The following is a 19,695-nucleotide window of genomic DNA, read 5'->3' as shown; positions in this document are numbered from 1 at the left end:
AACACCAGGGTATCCTCACCATTATATGAAGATATAATGTTAAGCAGGTTATGACATCTAGGGAAGATTTGATAAAATATCTTTTTTAACAATATGGATTATTAGGTTAGATGAGAAAATAAGTTTCAGCATAATGCCTTGGAAAGGTTAAATATGATTAATATGGGATCCCTATATATTACAATAGAATGGTAATATTGGAATCTATTGGCCATTGCTTTTTATAAATTATTTGTGGTAACTCTTATGATCCATTTGAGATTTCCACTGTCAGTACCTCTGAGATCTTTGTGGTCTCTTGACTTGTGACTTTTTTCCTGGACTTTTCCTAATTTATGAGAGGTTTTCTGCTTCTACCCTTTAATTCTCTTAATGCCACAGAAAGATTTATTTGAGTCATAGCTACAAATTATTTTGTTTTTAATACAGTGGCTTCTTAGCTAGGGTTTATTCTCCGTCCTTATACTGATGAAAACAAAAACGCTTGCATGTGAGGAGAAATTCTTTATAAACATCTGCCTGATAGTTAGGCACATCGACAAGACAAAGAAGACCATAGGTGAATTGTACCTAGCAGATGGGGTTAGGAAAGGTGATTCTCTGCCTTTGACCTTGAGTTGAAATCTTATCATGACTCAGAGTTTGCCCATTGTGTTTGATAAGGATTTTATCTTCCCAGTCAGCCTTAGCCTTGATAAAGTTTTAGGGATGGTTAATATCACAGAACACAAAGCAGTCATTTTGGGTGTGTCTTTAAGAACAATGTTTAAGTGATTTTTAAGACCCTTTGCATCTTGTAACAATTGGTTTGTTAATTGGACAGCTTTCTTTGGCTGTAAGTTTCGTTATGTGCACAAGTTATAAGACATCAGCTGAAATTCCATGCAATGCCAGTACTATTTATTTTTTATTATTATTTTATTCTGTATTTTCATCAAAACATCGTTGCATCCAGCAATTCCAGTACTACTTAAAGCAGCCTCCAAAGCTTTAAAAGTCTTGACAGAAGAAAAATACAGTTTTAGAAGGCTACCAAGAAGTCTTCTGGCAGCTGCCTCAGTTTACATATTTTGTTTGAAAAAAATGTGTTCCCGTCCATTTTGAGAGTCATACAATATGAAATATTCCCTTTATTATGAAATCTAGTTTATCAGTGTCTCAAAAATAATTTTTAACAATTTTAGCACTTCGAATATATGTTTTTGGAGCAATATTCCTACGGATACGCAAAAGTGAGCTGTTTGGTTCATGTAAGCGTTTGTAGCAGTGTCATTTGAATTCTTCATAGAGAAATCTGTAGCAACACATTTCTCAGTATGGAAAATGTGTGAGAGCTATAACCTAAGCAATAAATTGTATGTCTACTGATTAAAGAAATCATGAATACAGAGTTTCCAAGACCTTTAATCAACTATAGAGGATTTGGAAGAAAAGAGAGAAATGCTAATAGTGCATTTTAGAATTTTGCCTTAAATTGGGCAAGAAAGCCATTATTTTAAATAATTAGAAATGAAAATAAAGAAAGTATAGGCCCATGAAAGCCTATGAGTATTATTTTCTTGTTCCATTACCAAACTCTGGATATTTAAATAGTCATTTGGTCCCAAGAAATAATCCACTTTTATGTTAATACCACTGACAGTTATTATATTTAATTTATCTATAAGCATTTAAATGGTGGTCACCAGGCCTATGATTATGTGAATCTCACCTTGTTGACAAAATGAAACTCCTGATGTCTGGACGCAGAAGTATTCAGACTGTTTTCCGGGCTGATTCATAGAGGGAAAAACATGTGACCACCCAAATCCTAGAGTGAAGTCTCCTTACTCCTACAAAAGAAAATAGGCAAAAAGCATAATGTTCCCTCTTAAAATGATGTAGACCGACCGTATGTACTCAGCAATAGAGGCTCTGTGGCGTCCACATTTTATTTTCTTAAAACCAGAGTTCCTGGCCCTTCACTGAGCAGTCCAAAGTACAGGCCTGGACCTAGAGTTTCTGCCTACTTTAACCCTTAAATAAATGAGAAAAAAAGCATTCACTTCATTATCTCAATGCTTATTGGTGGTCAATGAGATTATCTCTCTTTTGTTTTATATACTTTTTTTTTTTTGAGACAGAGTTTTGTTCTTTTTGCCCAGGCTGGAGTGCAATGGCACAATCTCGACTCACTGCAACCTCCGCCCACTGGGTTCAAGCGATTCTCCTGCCTCAGCCTTCCAAGTAGCTGGGATTACAGGCATGTGGCACCACGCCCAGCTATTTTTTGTATTTTTTGTATTTTTAGTAGAGACGGAGTTTCTCCATGTTGGTCAGTCTGGTCTCGAACTCCCGACCTCAGGTGATCCACCCGCCTCGGCCTCCCAAAGTGCTGGGATTACAGGTGTGAGCCACCACACCCGGCTTATATACCCTATTTTTAAAAGCCAAAAGCAAATCTACAACAAGTTTAATTGCAAATAGATTTCCCCTAAAGGGAAATCACAGTCCTGTGATTGATTCCACAGGAGAGGCTTCATTAAGTGAGACCTTAAAAGGTAACGAGGTGATCACCAGACCAACATAGGGAGGACATTTCAAACAGTACATAGTGAGCTGGCCCAGCCAGGGAATAGCAAACAGGAGCACAGTGGGCTTCTGTTTGGCACAACAGGGAGCAAGGCTGGAAAGATAAGCAGGGGCTTGACTGTAGAAATCTTCTTATTCATACTGAAAAGCCTGCATTTGATTCTGTAATGAAAAGCTACTGGTGCTTTATATCTGGGAGTAACATGAAATAAGATTTGTATTTGGAATGATCACTCTGGCAACAGTCTAGCGGATGGATCAGAAGAATATAAGCTCTCAGGGACCCCTAACTATAACTATTAAAATGGTCTGGGTAAGAGATGACAATCTCAAATTAAGGCAGCGAGAGTGAACACAAAAGGAACAATCCTTGGAAAAGTAGAATGTCCCCGATGACTGAAGGGCTGGGTGGCTAGAGAATGAAGGTGAGGCGGTGCCTGGGATGACTCCAACTTCTGGCTGCAGAAGCTGGATTCCCTTTACCATTACAGAATGGAGAAGGAAGATAAAATTTGAGTTCTTGATGCTTAATAGATTGTGACTAACAAAAGCTCTACCATTATTCTTTTTTTTTTTTTTTCCTGAGACAGAGTCTTGCTCTGTCGCCCAGGCTGGAGTGCAGTGGCCGGATCTCAGCTCACTGCAAGCTCCGCCTCCCGGGTTTACGCCATTCTCCTGCCTCAGCCTCCCAAGTAGCTGGGACCACAGGCGCCCACCACCTCGCCCTGCTAGTTTTTTGTTTGTTTGTTTGTTTGTTTTTGTTTTTTGTATTTTTTAGTGGAGATGGGATTTTACCGTGTTAGCCAGGATGGTCTGGATCTCCTGACTTCGTGATCCGCCCGTCTCGGCCTCCCAAAGTGCTGGGATTACAGGCTTGAGCCACCGCGCCCGCCCTCTTTTTTTTTTTTCTTTTTTTTTTCTTTTTTTTTTTTGAGAGAGTTTCGCTCTTAATGCCCAGGCTGGAGTGTAATGGCGCCATCTCGGCTCACTGCAACCTCCGCCACCCAGGTTCAAGCGATTCTCCTGCCTCAGACTCCCTGAGTAGCTGGGATTACAGTCATGCGCCACCATGCCCAGTTAATTTTGTATCTTTAGCAGAGACAGGGTTTCTCCATGTTGTTCAGGCTAGTCTCAAACTCCTGACCTCAGGTGATCGCCCGCCTCAGCCTCCCAAAGTGCTGGGATTACAGTCGTGAGCCACCGCGCCCCGCCCATCACTCTTTCAATTAAGCCTTCCACGGGCTCCACAGAAGCATTAATCAGATTTACACTTTTCCAGATTACATATCCTGGCTTAAGTCTGTACCCTAATTTCCATTAAGGGTTGGAATCCTCACATGGAAAGGCAGGGGTGAGGATAAAAGGAGTGAGACTTAAATGGACATTCAGAGATGTGAGAATGTGGCTTACTTTCTTACTTTGCTTGTGCCATGTCAGCACTAGAGGAGCAGCCTTGTTTATAGAAAATTCACTGTGCATTTTCTTAATTTAGAGAAACATGTACCGCCATTGAAATGATCTCTCAGAGACTTTTTTTTTTTAGTTTGTGAAAGCGTAGTGGGATTTCTTTTCTTCTTCTTCTTCTCTTTTTTTTTTTTTTTTAAAACCAAAGCAATGTTGGAAGTATGTAGAATTTCAAAGTAAAGGACTTTTAAAGCACCATGAAAATTTTAGAGAACATGTGTTCTCTGTTTTTCTCAAGAATGGAAGCAGAACACTTCAGTTAGACCTTTAAACATCATTATGTGAATTTCAGAAGTGGTATTACTGAGATGAAGTGAAATGTTTTATTTTTGCCATTTTTTTTTAAAGTCACATGCTCATATGTATCTGAATTTCTTGGAGTAACATTCTCAAAACAAGTTACATATAATTCTAGGATCAGGAAAATAGTAACTTTTTTGTTTGTTTGTTTATTGAGACAGAGTCTCATTCTGTTGCCCAGGCTGGAGTGCAGTGGCAAGTTCCCAGCTCGCTGAAACCTCCACCTCCCAGGTTCAAGCAGCTCTCCTGCCTCAGCCTCCCTAGTAACTGGGATTACAGGCAGGCGCCACTGCGCCTGGGTAATTTTTGTACTTTTAGTAGAGACAAGGTTTCATCATGTTGGCCAGGCTGGTCTTGAACTCCTGACCTCAGGCGATCCACCCACCTTGGCCTCCCAAAGTGCTGGGATTACAAAAAATTAGCCAGGCATGGTGGCAGGTGCCTGTAATCCCTGCTACTCGGGAGGCTGAGGCAGGAGAATCGCTTGAACCCAGGAGGCAGAGGTTGCAGTGAGCCCAGATTGTGCCACTGCACCCCAGCCTGAGCAACAAGAGTGAAACTCTGTCTCAAAAAAAAAAAAAAAAAAAAGATTTTTTTAAAGAAATTCACCAATACATGTTATGTATACACATGTCCACATACATGAAGGGCAGGCTATAGTATTACCTTCAATATTATTGAATGTTTAACAACAAAACCAACTATAGCTATGGCTCAGTTTATAACACATTTACCCTTAAAAAGTTTACCTAATTAGAAATGTATATGTTAGTAAAAGTTTTGACACTTTAAAGAGAATTTTTAAAGAATGAAATCCTGACTCATTTGTTGTCTCAAGTGATTACAGATTTCCTTTGAATTAAGATGGGGTTATGTCCTGAGAAACTCATCCTAAGTTGAAAATACCATAAAATGAAAATGCATTTAATACACCTACTGTACCAAACTTAATAGCTTAAATAGCTTAGGCTAGACTGCCTTAAACATGCTTAAAAGACTTAAGTTAGCCAACAGTTGCACAGAAGCATCTGGCAGCACAGTACCCTGTAGCGTATTGGTTGTTTACCCTGATCTGAGGCTGATCGTGTGGCTGAGTAGGATGATGTGGCTGACTGGGAGCTGCGGCTCGCTGCTGCTGAGAGAGGATCGTGAGAGAGGATCACCTGGCATATTGCTAGCTCGGGAAAAGATCAAAATTCAGAATTTGAAGTAGGGTTTCTACTGAACTCATATCACTTTCTCACCGTTGTAAAGTTGAAATATCGTAAGTTGAATCCTCATAAGCCGGGGACCGTCTGTAAATTGAAATTAGCCTAAAAGACAGCAGTAGTATCGTATTTCAAAAGAGAAAATGTTATTTTGCATATATTGCCTTTACTCTGTAAAGTGTTTCAGACAGATTTTTTTTTTAATAGAATTTATGATCTAAGTACCATTCCTTGTTCTTAAACTAAATGTCCAGCTTTTGGTCTATTTTCTTTTTTATTCCACGTTCCTACTGTCTGTTATCATTTTTTCGATATTTATATGGTTTGAGTGGCAGGCAAGTTAAAAATTGCAATTTAAAATAATTTTTGTGTGCTTTTTAAAGTGAAGCTAAGTTGGATTTTTAAAATAAGACTTTTTTCCGATTACAAAAGGATATTTGTTGTGGAGATTTGGAAATTACTTTTTTTTTTTTTTTTTTTTAATGAGGCCTTGAGTTTTGGAAATTTCTAAGTAGAATTTTGACACAGAATTCAAAATGACTGAAGAAATCTGCTGAATACCTAATGAGTCTCTTTAGAGTTGGGTGGATATTAATTAGACTATGGAAAACTTGATCACTCTCAATATGGGGTATATTTGAGAACAGTAAAGGAATTAGTACAATAATGAGGTTGATTGGACAATTGGTGTTTTAGCTACTGTGATGGTCATTAATTTAGAGATAATATAGGATAGTGGTTAAAAGTATGGATTTTGTGACTTGGACCTGGACCTGGATTCAGTTCCTTACCCCACTACTCAGTAGTCATGTGACATTGCACGAGTTATCCCTTCATGCTTGAGTTGTTTTTTTGTTTTGTTTTGAGACAGAGTCTTACACTGTCGCCTGGACTGGAGTGCAATGGCGCGATCTCGGCTCACTGCAACCTTCACCTCCTGGGTTCACACAGTTCTCTTGCCTTAGCCTCCTGAGTAGCTGGGATTACAGGCACACACCACCACACCCAGCTAATTTTTTTGTATTTTTAGTAGAGATGAGGTTTCCCCATGTTGGCCAGTCTGGTCTCCAACTCCTGACCTCAAGTGATCTGCCCACTTCAGTCTCCCAAAGTGCTAGGATTACAGATGTGAACCACCATGCTTGAGTTTTTCTCTCCTCTTAACTGGGAATATTAATAGTAACTACTTGAGAGTTTAGGAGGATTAAATGAGATAATTAATGTAAAGCACCCTGTAAATGGTAGCTATTTATGTTAGTAGTTATTCATGAATCAGTAGCTGGAGCCACAGCAGTTTAAGCCATATTCTTAAATACATTGCCATTTTATTTTATATTTATATTTTTATATCTAACTTTATAGAGTAGTCTAAACAAGTTATTTATCAGACAGACTAAAGATGAACATTAGTAGTAGCTTAAACTCAAGTTTTAGCATTGTCCTTTCTTGAACCTCTATAAATAAGAAAATAATTGATTAAAAATCAATGAGTTATCAGTTATCAAGAAATATGTGTTTTTCTTTTCCTTTTTTTTTTTTTTTTTTTTGAGATGGAGTCTTGCTCTTGTCACCCAGGCTAGAACGCAGTGGTGCAATCTTGGCTCACTGCAACCCCTGCCTCCCCAGTTCAAGTGATTCTCTTGCCTCAGCCTCCCAAGTAGCTGGGATTACAGGCACCCACCACCATTTCCAGCTAATTTCTGTATTTTTAGTAGAGATAGGGTTTCACCATGTTGGCCAGGCTGGTCTTGAACTCCTTGAACCCGCCTTGGCCTCCCAAAGTGCTGGGATTACATGCGTGAGCCACCTCACCCTACCAAAATATGTGCTTTTCTATTAACCTTCTTTTAGGGATGAGGAATCTGACTTTGAGAGGTGATGCACAGATGATCAGTTGAATGCAATAAAATATACGTCTGGCCCAATTAGTTACTTTCTGCCAGGAATTATTTACTCCAAGTGTTAAAAATGTATTATCTCATTTAATTTTTACAACAATCTTTTGAGCCTAAGTATAGTTATTAACCCCAATTTACAAATAAACTGACATTTGGCCAGGCGCAGTAGCTCACACTTATAATCCCAGCACTTTGGGAGGCCGAGGCGGGTGGATCACCTGAGGTCAGGAGTTCAAGACTAGCCTGGCCAACATGGTGAAAATCCATCTCTACTAAAAATACAAAAAAAAATGATTAGCCAGGCGTGGTGGCAGGTACCTATAATCCCAACTACTTGAGATGCTGAGGCAGGAGAATCGCTTGAACCCGGGAGGCAGAGGTTGCAGCGAGCCAAGATCGCACCACTGTACTCACTCCAGCCTGGGTGACAAGAGTGAAACTCCAACTCAAAAATTTAAAAAAGTAAAATAAACTGACATTCAAGGATGTAATAACTGGTAGAGGCAGGATTCAAACTCAGACAACCAATGGCTCAACTCATACACAACACTCCTGTCTCAGAATTCTAGAGTGCAAGTCCAACAATAGGCCTGCATTTAATAGGAAGAGTCTTCTTCCCAGTCTCTGATGACGTATTTCCAGAAGTTTTATACACAATTGAACACAGCATTGGCAACTTAAGTACAGTGAGCATCCAGATAAGGCCAAAAGCATCCCAGCTGGGACAGGCTTGGTGATTGCCATCTTGTTTGTTTGTTTTTTTTTTTTTTTTTGAGAGGGAGTCTCGCTCTTATCGCCCAGGCTGGAGTGCAGTTGCGCGATCGCGGCTCACTGCAACCTCTGCCTCCTGGGTTCAAGCAATTCTCCTGCCTCAGCCTCCTAAGTAGCTGGGATTACAGGTGCCTGCCACCATGCCCGGCTAATTTTTGTACTTTTAGTAGAGAAGGGGTTTCGTCATGTTGGCCTAGGCTTGTCTCGAACTCCTGACCTCAGGTGATCTGCCCACCTCAGCCTCCCAAAGTGCTGGGATTACAGGCATGAACCACCATGCCCGGCCAGTGATTGCCGTCTGTTAAAGTGGAGACTGAGCTTTTTGTCCACTTGTTTTCTTTTTCCTCTTTTCGCTCACTTTTATAAAGTAAATGAAAATATTTACATAATTGTGCATATACTACCAAACAGCAAAAATAGTACACTGCTGAAACTGACCTGGCTGGCAAGTGACATCTCTATATGCTAAATTTAGCTTTCTGAAGCAGATGTACAAAAGCAATAAGAAAAGCAGTTTTGTTTTGTTTTTGTTTTGAGACGGAGTTTCGCTCTGTTGCCCAGTCTGAAAAGTGGCACAATCTCGGCTCACTGCAACCTCCGCCTCCCAGGTTTAAGCGATTCTCCTGCCTCAGCCTCCGGAGTAGCTGGGACTACAGATGTGCACCACCATGCCTGGCTAATTTTTGTATTTTTAATGGAGATAGGGTTTTGCCATGTTGGCCGGGCTGGTCTTGAACTCTTGGGCTCAAGCAATCACCCGCCTCAGCCTCCCAAAGTACTGGGATTACAGGAATGAGCCACCGCGCTTAGCCTGAAAAGCAGTTTGGGATAGCAGTAATGTTCGCCATTACAGATTGTTTGAAATAGTAGCTACTATTTCGTTACATTGTAATACATAACCATTACTCTTTTAGCCAAACATTCTCATGCCCTTCTTTGGATGATTTTTTTTTTATTCAATGTTTTTTCAAACTCCTTTTCAGCATACTTACCGGTTCCAGTCAGACTGTGCTTCAGTAAAACCCTGATTATTCTTTTTGTTTTACTATTCCGACTTGTGATTCTTCATGCTAGTGTTATATCAAGGGTAATGGACCCCTGACTCCCTTCATCTACAAGTCCTTCTGTAACAGATCTCACACCTTTCATGTCCTGAATCAGAATCACTGGGTAGCGTCTGGGACATGTGTTTGAATATGCTGGGAATCATTCTCCAGTTATTTAATGTATGGGATTCCTTATTTCTGAAATTATATAGAAAGTTCTTCAGGGCAAACCTTTTCTTTGGCATTCTTCAGAAGGCCACATAGTACTGTGTACTATTTATGGTAGATATCCAACAAACTTCTGGTGAACTCAGTGATTCCCTATTACTCCATAAAACCATTTTAAAAGAAAGAATTTTCATGCGGTTATAAAGACACATTCACACGTATGTTTATTGCAGCACTATTCATAATAGCAAAGACTTGGAACCAACCCAGATATCCATCAATAATAGACTAGATAAAGAAAATGTGGCACATATACACCATGAAATACTATGCAGCCATAAAATAGGATGTGTTCATGTCCTTTGTAGGGACATGGATGAAGTTCGAAACCATCATTCTGAGCAAACTATCACAAGGACAGAAAATCAAACACCGCATGTTCTCACTCATAAGTGGGAGTCGAACAATGAAAACTCATGGACACAGGGAAGGGAACATCACACACCGGGGATCTGTCGGGGGGCTGGGGGCTGGGGGAGGGATAGCATTAGGAGAAATACCTAATATAAATGACGAGTTGATGGGTGCAGCAAACCAACATGGCACATGTATACCTATGTAACAAACTTGCACATTGTGCACATGTACTCCAGAACTTAAAGTATTAAAAAAAAAAAAAAAAAGCTGAGTGCAGTGGTGGGCGCCTGTAATCCCAGCTACTCGGGAGGCTGAGGCAGAAGAATCGCTTGAACCCAGGAGGCGGGGGTTGCAGTGAGCCAAGATCACGCCTCTGCATTCTAACCTGGGCGACAGAGCGAGACTCCATTTCTAAATAAATAAATAAATAATAAAAGACTTTGTCTTCCTCCATTACACACAATTTAATTTATGGTTTCTAATGTTTTCTTTATTTTCAATTTTTTAATCTCATATTCTGGACCAACTATATATTATTTGGAAAATATAAGTTAGAATAATGTAATTTATGGTTTTAAATATATATATTAATAATATATAGTATTGATGACAATATGGGACGACTTGGGGCCTCTGCTAGTGAGAATGTGCATTGGTACATCCTTTATAGAAATCATTTTATCATTGTGAATCAAGGACCCTAAAAAAGTTAATTCTCAGTAATTGTACCAGACACGTATCCTAAGGAAATAATGAGAGGTACAAACAAAAAGTTTATGTATGTACTGTATATTTATCACAGTATTCTGACTTCGTGTAACACAATCTTGAGAGCAACTTAAATAGCCTAAGAGGAAAATTATTCAATAAGTTGTAGAACACCTTACACTAAAAATTATTGTGGAATGATATTTGATGTATAGGGTAATGTTTGGATGTAACTTTAAAAGCTGTCTCTTAAGCTGCATATTTACTATAGTCACAATTTTTTTAAGCATAGGTATACATAAACACAAGTAAAAGGAAATATATCAAAAATATAAAAATTGATTATCTCCGGATAGTGGAATTACAGGTGATTTTTATAATATTCTTTATGTTTCTTTATATCTCCCAAATATTCTACAAGAGGACATATTACTCTAATATGAAAACAAATGCTCCTTTTTCAAGGGAAAAAACTCTATGAAAATTTAACGGGTGTGCAATCATCCATCCAACAGATATTTGTATTATATATCAGTACCTTCTATGACAGTTTCACACATCTGTGAGTGGGAACATTTGCCTCACAGAAGGGCTACTGCTTTAGATTCAATTTCCAATATAATTTTTTAAGATTTCTATTAGGCATTTTATTTTGAGCTTTTTCACAGACCTGTGTTTATTTACTGGCATGCTTTGTTTTCTTAGCTGTTTAAAAGCTGTTTGCAGTGTATGGGGGGCCCCACAGTGTCTAGATTTAGAAGCATTTACAGCATTTGATTGATTCCTTTCCTAAGTGTTTGGAAAATAAAACCTGAGTCATTGGGATTCTCTTTTTCACAGAATTGTGTTATTATTCTTTGCTTTCACTGTGGCACACCCCCTTTTGTAATTGGCCCTTGGTGAGATTACAGAAACATTTGTTGCCACCAGTGCAGTCCGCCTTAGATTTACACTGTCAGGTTCTCCAAGCTGTGATTATGTGTTCAGAAGGCAGTCTCAGTGAACTTCTCGAAGTGAGAAGGTTGTAGCTTTTAATACAGTCTCAGAAGCCTATGGGACAAAGTTCTTGGACAAGGTTCATCCCTTCTTGTTGCTCTGCCCTGAAAATAACCTGGCTAGTCACCCTTTCAAGGTAAGTTTTACCGACTTAGCTTCTAGGATTTTGTAAAATTCTAAATCTGGGTGAGAAATATCAGTAGCTCTGTACTTGTATGCCAGTTCCTATCTAAACCACAAAAGAGCTGCATGTTGCCTCTGACCTGACCGTAACATACTCCGCATAAAATCAGTTTTTCCTTCCTGTTTCAGGGCTACTTTCAGTTTCTTCCTATCTCCTTCATACTCCTGCACTGGTGTTGGCTTCAGTGCACTGTCATTAACCATAGTGCCTTACAGTCTTTTCTTCTATTGGTGAGCCTTTTCTGAATTTTCGTGGAACAGAGCTTCTACTTTAATCTTTAATTTGTGCCCTTCATAACAGAACTCACATTAATTCTTCTTTGGGTTATCAGCTTCTAACACCCAAAAGTCGTTTGTCCTAAACTAATCACTGAAATATGAATCATTTTCCAAAAGGAAATGCTGTGCCAGATAAGATAACTGCCGCTCAGTGATAGAACTCAGAACAGAATTCACGTTGTCAGATTCCCAAGCCTGGGTACCAACCAAGATCTGGTTGGAAAGAGCAAGTGCTGTCGTTTGAGAGCATCCACAGTACTCTGTACTCTTGAGTAGCTTGTTCTGCATTTTGCTTTTTTGGTGGTGCCCCTCTTGAGGGGGAGGTGGAGAGTGTACAATTGGGCATGTTTTTTCATTGTGGTTCCTCTAGTCCCCACCAGTCAACTGTGACTACTATGAAGTGCTTTTGAGTACAGGGCTATAAATACTAAAATCTGTTCCTTTGCAATTTTTGGTATTTGAGCTTTTCCAGAGAACAAATAGAAGTATTTGATGAGCTTAGAAGCACATGTGTAGAGGAACAGTGAAAAAGACTTCTCCCCAAATGGCTGCTAAGTAATTATATATTTTTCATCATAATTAAATATTCTCAAAATTGTATGTCAGTGTGTTGAAAACAATGTTTTTGAAGAAAATATTGGCTGGGTGTGGTGGCTCACACCTGTAATCCCAACATTTTGGGAGGCCAAGGCAGGCGAATTGCTTGAGCTCAGGAGTTCAAGGCCAGCCTGGACATCATGGCAAAACCCTGTATCTACAAAAAAATTAAAAATTAGCTGGGTGCGACTGGGTGCTGTGGCTCATGCCTGTAATCCCAGCACTTTGAGAGGTCAAGGTGGGTGGATCACCCAAGGTCAGGAGTTCGAGACTAGCCTGGCCAACATGGTGAAACCCTGTCTCTACTAAAAATACAAAATATTAGCCAGGCGTGGTGGCGGACGCCTGTAGTCCCAGCTACTCGGGAGGCTGAGGCAGAAGTGCTTGAACCCAGGAGGTGGAGGTTGCAGTGAAATGAGATCACATCACTGCACTCCAGCCTGGGCAACAAGAGCAAAACTTCGTCTCAAAAAAAAGAAAAAAAAAAATTAGCTGGATGTGGTGGTGCATGCTTGTGGTCCCAGCTACTCAGGAGGCTGACAGGGGAGGATGGTGAGATTACTTGAGCCCGGGAGGTCGAGGCTGCTGTGAGCTGTGATCCTGGGTGACAGAGTTGAGACCCTGTCTCAAAAAAAAACAAAGAAAGAAACGAAAAAATGTCTTTAACATTATTATGTATAGATATTTTTAATGAAGACAACTTTAGTTATAGAGCTGATATATTTGCATTTTAAGTCACAAGATACAGAAAAGTATAAAATACGAAATAATAGAATGCACCTACATTTCTAATACTCCTAGGGATAACCACTGTTAAGATTTAATATCAGATTCTCTTTTTCAATGTATACACTGAAGGTTCACTTGCAAAGTCACAAAATTGTATGTATGTAAGATCATACCACACCTGTGCTGTGACCTGCCTTTTTTCCTCTGCAATATCTTTCCATGTGGGTAAATTGAAATTTGTATCATTTTGTTTAATGTCTTCAGTTGTTGGATGTGCCATAATTTCTTTTCTTTTTCTTTCTTTCTTTTTTTTTTTTTTTTTTTTTTGAGATGGAGTTTTGCTCTTGTTGCCCAGGCTGGAGTGCAATGGCATGGTCTCAGCTCACTGCAACCTCCGCCTCCCGGGTTCAAGTGATTCTCTTGCCTCAGCCTCCCAAGTAGCTGGGATTACAGGTGCCCGCGACCATGCCCGACTAATTTTTGTATTTTTAGTAGATATGGGGTTTCACCATGTTGGCCACGCTGGTCTCAAACTCCTGACCTCAGGTGATCCACCCACCCTGACCTCCCAAAGTGCTGGGATTACAGGCATGAGCCACTGCACCTGGCCTGAATGTGCCATAATTTCTTTGACTATTTCTTTATTACAGGCATTTTTTAGGTTGTTTCTAAATTTTTCTACCCAAGACAGTTTTGGAAAAATTGTTATGTGTATAACTTGAATATTTTACCAATTTTTAGTTTTTAATTTTTATACATATTGCCAAGCTACTTTAAACAATTAAAACAAATGTTGAAAAGCATGGTATCATAAACTTTCATGTTAGCTACTCATCAAAGCTTGGTTTTGTCTTTTCTGCTGCAGTTGGTTGCATTTTTCTCATGCTATATTAACATCTGAACTTTCCAAAGGATACAGTTGTGGTTTTCAAGACAGTTGGTTCAGCAGCTGAAAACCTCATGATACTACTTTCTCTACTTTTTTTTTTAAGCTAACAGTAGTGTTCTAAGCAGAAGGGAGTTTTTACTCTTAATTGTGCAATGAGAAACTGCTTGCTTTTCTAAGATTGCTAGAATTTGCTTTTTGGGATGAAAAAGCTGCATGCGGGGATTTCCTTTTTCTTTCTTACAGAGATACAAAGCTAGGGTATATATGAGATATACTACATTTTGTCTGAGAATCCCAGTGTCCAGTCCTGTGGACAGCAGCTTCCCAGCTAAAGTATCTTAGAGACGTTATCTCTGCCAGCATAGCCATTCCAGCATGAGAGCAAAGGGTCTACTGGTCAGGGCTTCCTTTCCTCATCCTTCACTCCCCATCAGGCCTGGTCCTCCGTAGCCTTCTAGTGTCACCTAGCTGCTCACCTAAGAATCTGTTTTATCTTCACTTATGTGACTAATATTAATTCCTCTTTTTTTTTTTTTTTTTTTTTTTTTTTTTTTTTTTTTTGAGATAGGGTCTTGCTCTGTCAACCAGGCTGGAGTGCAGTGGCACCATCTCAGCTCACTGCAATCTCCACCTCCTGGGTTCAAGCAATTATCCTACCTCAGCCTCCTGAATAGCTGGGATTACAGGCACACACCACCACACCCGGCTAATTTTTGTATTTTTAGTAGAGACAGGGTTACACCATATTGGCCAGGCTGGTCTTGAACGCCTGACTTCAAGTGATCTGCCCACTTAGGCATCCCAGAGTGCTGGGATTACAGGCGGGAGCCACCATGCCCAGCCTATTAATTCCTTTTTTTTTTTTTTTTTTGAGATAGGGTTTCACTCTGTCATCCAGGCTGGAGTGCAAGTGGTACAATCTCAGCTCACTGCAGCCTCCTCCTCACAGGCTCAAGCAATCCTCCTGCCTTGGCCTCCTCAGTAGCTGGGATTAGAAGCATGCACTACCACACCTGGCTAATTGTTTTTGTAATTTTGGCAGAGACAGGGTTTCGCCATGTTGTCTAGGCTGGTCGCCTCCTGGACTTAAGCGATCTGCCTGCCTTGGCTTCCCAAAGTGCTGGGATTACAAGCGTGAGCTACCACGCCCAGCCTTAATTTCTTTTAAACCTTGTATCATCGTTATTTAGATCTCAAGAACATTGTCTATGGGTTTTTCTTTTTCTTTTTTTTTTTTTTTTTTGAGATGGAATTTTGCTCTGTCACCCAGGCTGGAGTGCAGTGGTACGATCTCGGCTCACTGCAGCCTCTGCCTCCCGGGTTCAAGCAATTATCCTGCCTCAGCCTTCTGAGTAGCTGGGACTATAGGCACGCGCCACCACACCTGCCTAATTTTTTGTATTTTTAATAGAGACAGGATTTCACCATGTTGGCCAGGATGGTCTTGATCTCCTGACCTCATGATCCGCCTGCCTCAGCCTCCCAAAGTGCTGGGATTACAGGCATGAGCCACCGTGCCCAGCCGGATGTTTCATCTTTTTAACTTCTATTGCCTTAGTAAAGTCTTTTGCTCACCATAAATGCTCAATAATTTTATTTTATTTTTATTATTTATATTATTTTATTTTTATTATTTATATTATTTTATTTTATTTTTATTTTATATTACTTTATTTTTGAATCTCACTCTGTCAGCCAGGCTGGAGTGCCATGGCATGATCATAGCTTATTGCAGCCTCAAACTACTGGCCTCAAGTGATCCTCCTGTTTCGATCTCTCAAATAGCTTGGTCTCCCTATATTGAGCAGGCTGTTCTTACACTCACGGGCTAGGCAGTGTTCCCACCTCTGCCTTCCAAAGTGCTGGGATTACAGGCATGAACCACCACACCCAGCCTCAGTAAAATTTAAATGGCTCAAGTGTTAATGACTTAACGTGTTACCTTTTCTAGGGCTATTTGTCGTTTTTTGTTGTTGTTGTTGTTGTTGTTGTTTGCTGATATTTTGGGGGAGAAAGTAGGCCTTGGCCTAAATTACTAGATTAGAACAAAACCTCAAAGCATTTATGAAAATTAATATATGACAATTGCTTTGTTACCAAACTAATAATACTATGGTTAATTTAATAGCACCTCAGCTGTTAACTTGTCATTTGGTTTTTTTAGGTCGACTTATTTTTTTTCCTGTTTTTAATATTTAGCTTAGCTGGCTTTTTAAAATTCCATTCACTTTATTGTCTTTGAATAATTATGGCAAATATACTTAGAGAAATCCAGTTGTAAGTGTAAAGTTGACATTGAGTACCTATGATTTGCTAAGTACTTTAAACGTATTAGATTTTATTTTCACAATAGCCCTTCAAGGATGTATGTGATATATCTGTGTTTGGGGCTTCAGAAAGGTGTTCCTTTAAGAAACTAATACAGTTCTAAAAATTAACACTGTAAATCAAAGACACTTTGTCTCAAGGGGACAAAATAACCCCCAGGCCTTATAAAATCTGTCACTTGGTTGCCTATAGCAATACTGCTAGAGAAAGGCTACCTCAAGAAGAGATTTCACAACCATGGATACATAAACAAAGGGGAAGCGTTTTTTGAGCCCATTCAAGCACTTCTTTGTAGAAAAGGAGCTTCATTCAGCCAGTTGCCTCATCCAGAGAAAAAAGAAGTACAAGAGGGGCAAGGGTCGCGTTCTACCAGACGAGACTGTTGCCATCATTGAGTCACTATGTACCTTAAGGGTAGATGTTTACAGTGCCACCTGCTTAAATCTTTTCAGAGCTACATAATTAGTCTATTGATTTTTTCATTCTTAGACCTGAAACAGAATGATAGTCAAGAAATTAGTTAAGTAAATCTTAAATAAGCTATGCCCTTATACAATTCCAGCCTTGTGTCCATCTATATCTCTCTCCCCCACTCTCCTCCCTTAAAGAGATGAAGTCTCAGCCAGGTGAAGTGGCTTGCGCCTGTAATCCCAGCACTTTGGGAGGCCAAGGTGGGAGGATTACCTGATGTCGGGAGTTCAAGACCAGCCTGGCCAACATGGCGAAACCCCGTCTCTACTAAAATTACAAAAATGAGGCGAGTTCAGTGGTGTGCGCCTGTAGTCCCAGCTACTCAGAGGCTGAGGCAGGAGAATTGCTTGAACCTGGAAGGTGGAGGTTGCGGTGAGCTGAGATCATGTCAGTGTACTCCAGCCTGGGCTACAGAGCAAGACTTCGTCTCAAAAAAAAAAAAAAAAAAAAAAGACAAAATCTCAGTATGTTGTTCATGCTAACCTTGAAACTCCTGGGCTCAGATAATCCTCTTGCCTCAGCCCACCAGGCCTGGTTTTGTCTCTCTTAACTCTTGACTGAAAAAAAAAAAAAACGATATTTGTATGCATCTCAAAAATACGGTTACCAAATTTTGTTGGGTACAGCATTTTAAACCATTTAATCCAGGCTTTTGGAATGAAGTAATGGTCGCAATCTTTTATGACCAGTTGCTTGGCACTATACATGCTACAGTCCACTCAGCATTTCTAAACTATGTTGTTTTAATAATATGAACATATTCTAGAAGGCACAATTTTTAAAAATCTTTCACAAATCTTTCTTTGAGGCATAAAAGAATGGCATGATACCTATTGTTGTAAAGTCCTGAGCATGGCAAGGTAAAGTGGAGAGCAACTTACATGGGAAAGATAGACCTTTTACTTTCTAGGGGAGAAAAGTTCGCTTAAATCAATTACATCACTCTGATACTTAAAACTTTAATCTCTGTTTTAAGAAGAAAACAGAAAATATGTCTGGTTGTAACAGAAAAATGCTCTAGATGGGACATACCCAAGGAAAAATCAGAGATCCCTGGTATCTACCACACATTCCTACCTAGAAATTCACTTTCCAGAGCATTTTTCTATACAAATCTTGGAGGCTCTTTATATATTTTTTTTTTGCTTTAATAAGGTAGGCTTTTATCTTAGTAGGTGACAAATAGAGTTTCTAATTAAATACAATAAAGAACTAAATGAAAATATTCCCTCTGTTGACTTTTGCAAGGTCACAGCAAGTCTGTAAAGTAATAATGTGAATGGTAAGAGTCCATTCTCATGAATCTGTAATCCTACACAGTATAGATTTGTGGCACATTATATTGTCAAAGGATTGTACCTGAAAATGACTTGTGCAAATATGTCTATATATAATGTATTTCAGCACTAATTTACTATAAAATAATAGTAGCCAACTCACAGTATTTTTTTTTTTTTCTGTATGAGACACTTGCCATTTGGTTTACATATATAGATACCTAATTCCAAAAAAAAAAACTCTGGAAATGAAAAGCATTTTTCATAAATTTGTCTGAACTTATTTGGTGATAAAACATGATGTGAATTTACTTGAGGCTATTTATAGACTTTATTTTACTTAATCTGAATATTTATTTCCTGCAGAAATATTAATGTGATTGTAGGTCACTGCCTCAGATCCTGCTAGTTCTGTGCGTTGAATAAACATCTGACTTTATTGAATTATATGTGATTTATTTTGTGTATCTTCAAACTTGGGGAAGGAGAATTGGGGGAGGGGGAGTTGGAAAAAGTATTTGGATTTTTTTTTTTTTTAAGAAAAGTCACTAGTTTGCATCATAATATTTGTCCTGAATCTAAAAGAAATATATTGCACATACGTTTCAGTTCCCTGAAGTGATCAAAATAAATGTTGAATTAGATTAATGTTGCCTACACTTAGAATACAAAGAGCCGTTGATTTTCAATAGGAAAAAAAACTGTGTTGCTTTTTAATAGGATATGCATCTTTGTTTCCCTTTATTTGAAACCTTGAAATTACTAATCTTAGCTTTGAAACATATTTAATAACCATAGTTGCTATCTCTGCTTATTTGGTTGTAGTCCCAGCCCTTGTCACTGTTAATCGCTGTGATAAGTAGAAAGAATTCTAGGAACCTCCCTTTCAGTTATCCCTATGGAAATCTTGTTTTTAATAGCACTTTTCTTTCTGGGCTTGCATGACATTTTATCTTTCTTTTCCTTTCTTTTTGCCGTTTGCAAAGACTCTTGGGAGGATTTGACAGATTTGGTGGAGCAAATGCGCGATGATACAGAAGGTGCGTGCCACACCAACATCTTTCAGCTTTTTTTTTCCTTGCTTTTTAAAATTTTCTAACCACCTTTTAATTGTTTTCCATAAGAGGAAATGTCAGTTTTAGGTTTTATTTCCCATGGCAATAAGTGGGAAATCTTTATGTTTTGGTTCCAAGTAAAATAGTGTCAATGTATGTTTATGTTGCTTTTTAAAGATATTTGCTGATAACATGTTTAAAAGGGACATTATTTCAAGATTACATCGAGCTTTTGCTATGGCTGTTTTTTTCACTTGTTGAGACAGTGTAAATTTTATTACTCATATAAATATATGTATGTGTATTTCTGTGAATTTCACAGCAGCCAAAAGCAAACAGA

At 39.0% G+C, this 19,695-nt stretch overlaps 1 protein-coding gene across 4 annotated transcripts in view; it reads left to right on the top strand.

Annotated features, from left to right (window-relative positions):
- RUFY3 (RUN and FYVE domain containing 3) overlaps positions 1-19,695 on the top strand; it is a 102,148-nt gene that overhangs the window by 20,059 nt on the left and 62,394 nt on the right. The window contains exon 2 of one of the 4 annotated variants that reach the window (XM_025385061.1): positions 19,287-19,340. The exons of the other annotated variants lie outside the window; for them this stretch is intronic. Within the exon in view, the coding sequence (XP_025240846.1) occupies positions 19,287-19,340 (54 nt within the window). The remainder of the gene's footprint in view (positions 1-19,286; positions 19,341-19,695) is intronic. 4 annotated transcript variants of the gene reach the window in all.

This window comes from Theropithecus gelada, chromosome 5 (genome assembly GCF_003255815.1).
Source record: "Theropithecus gelada isolate Dixy chromosome 5, Tgel_1.0, whole genome shotgun sequence".
In the NCBI taxonomy this organism is placed as follows: domain Eukaryota; kingdom Metazoa; phylum Chordata; class Mammalia; order Primates; family Cercopithecidae; genus Theropithecus; species Theropithecus gelada.
This window is presented reverse-complemented; position numbering and strand designations above follow the sequence as displayed.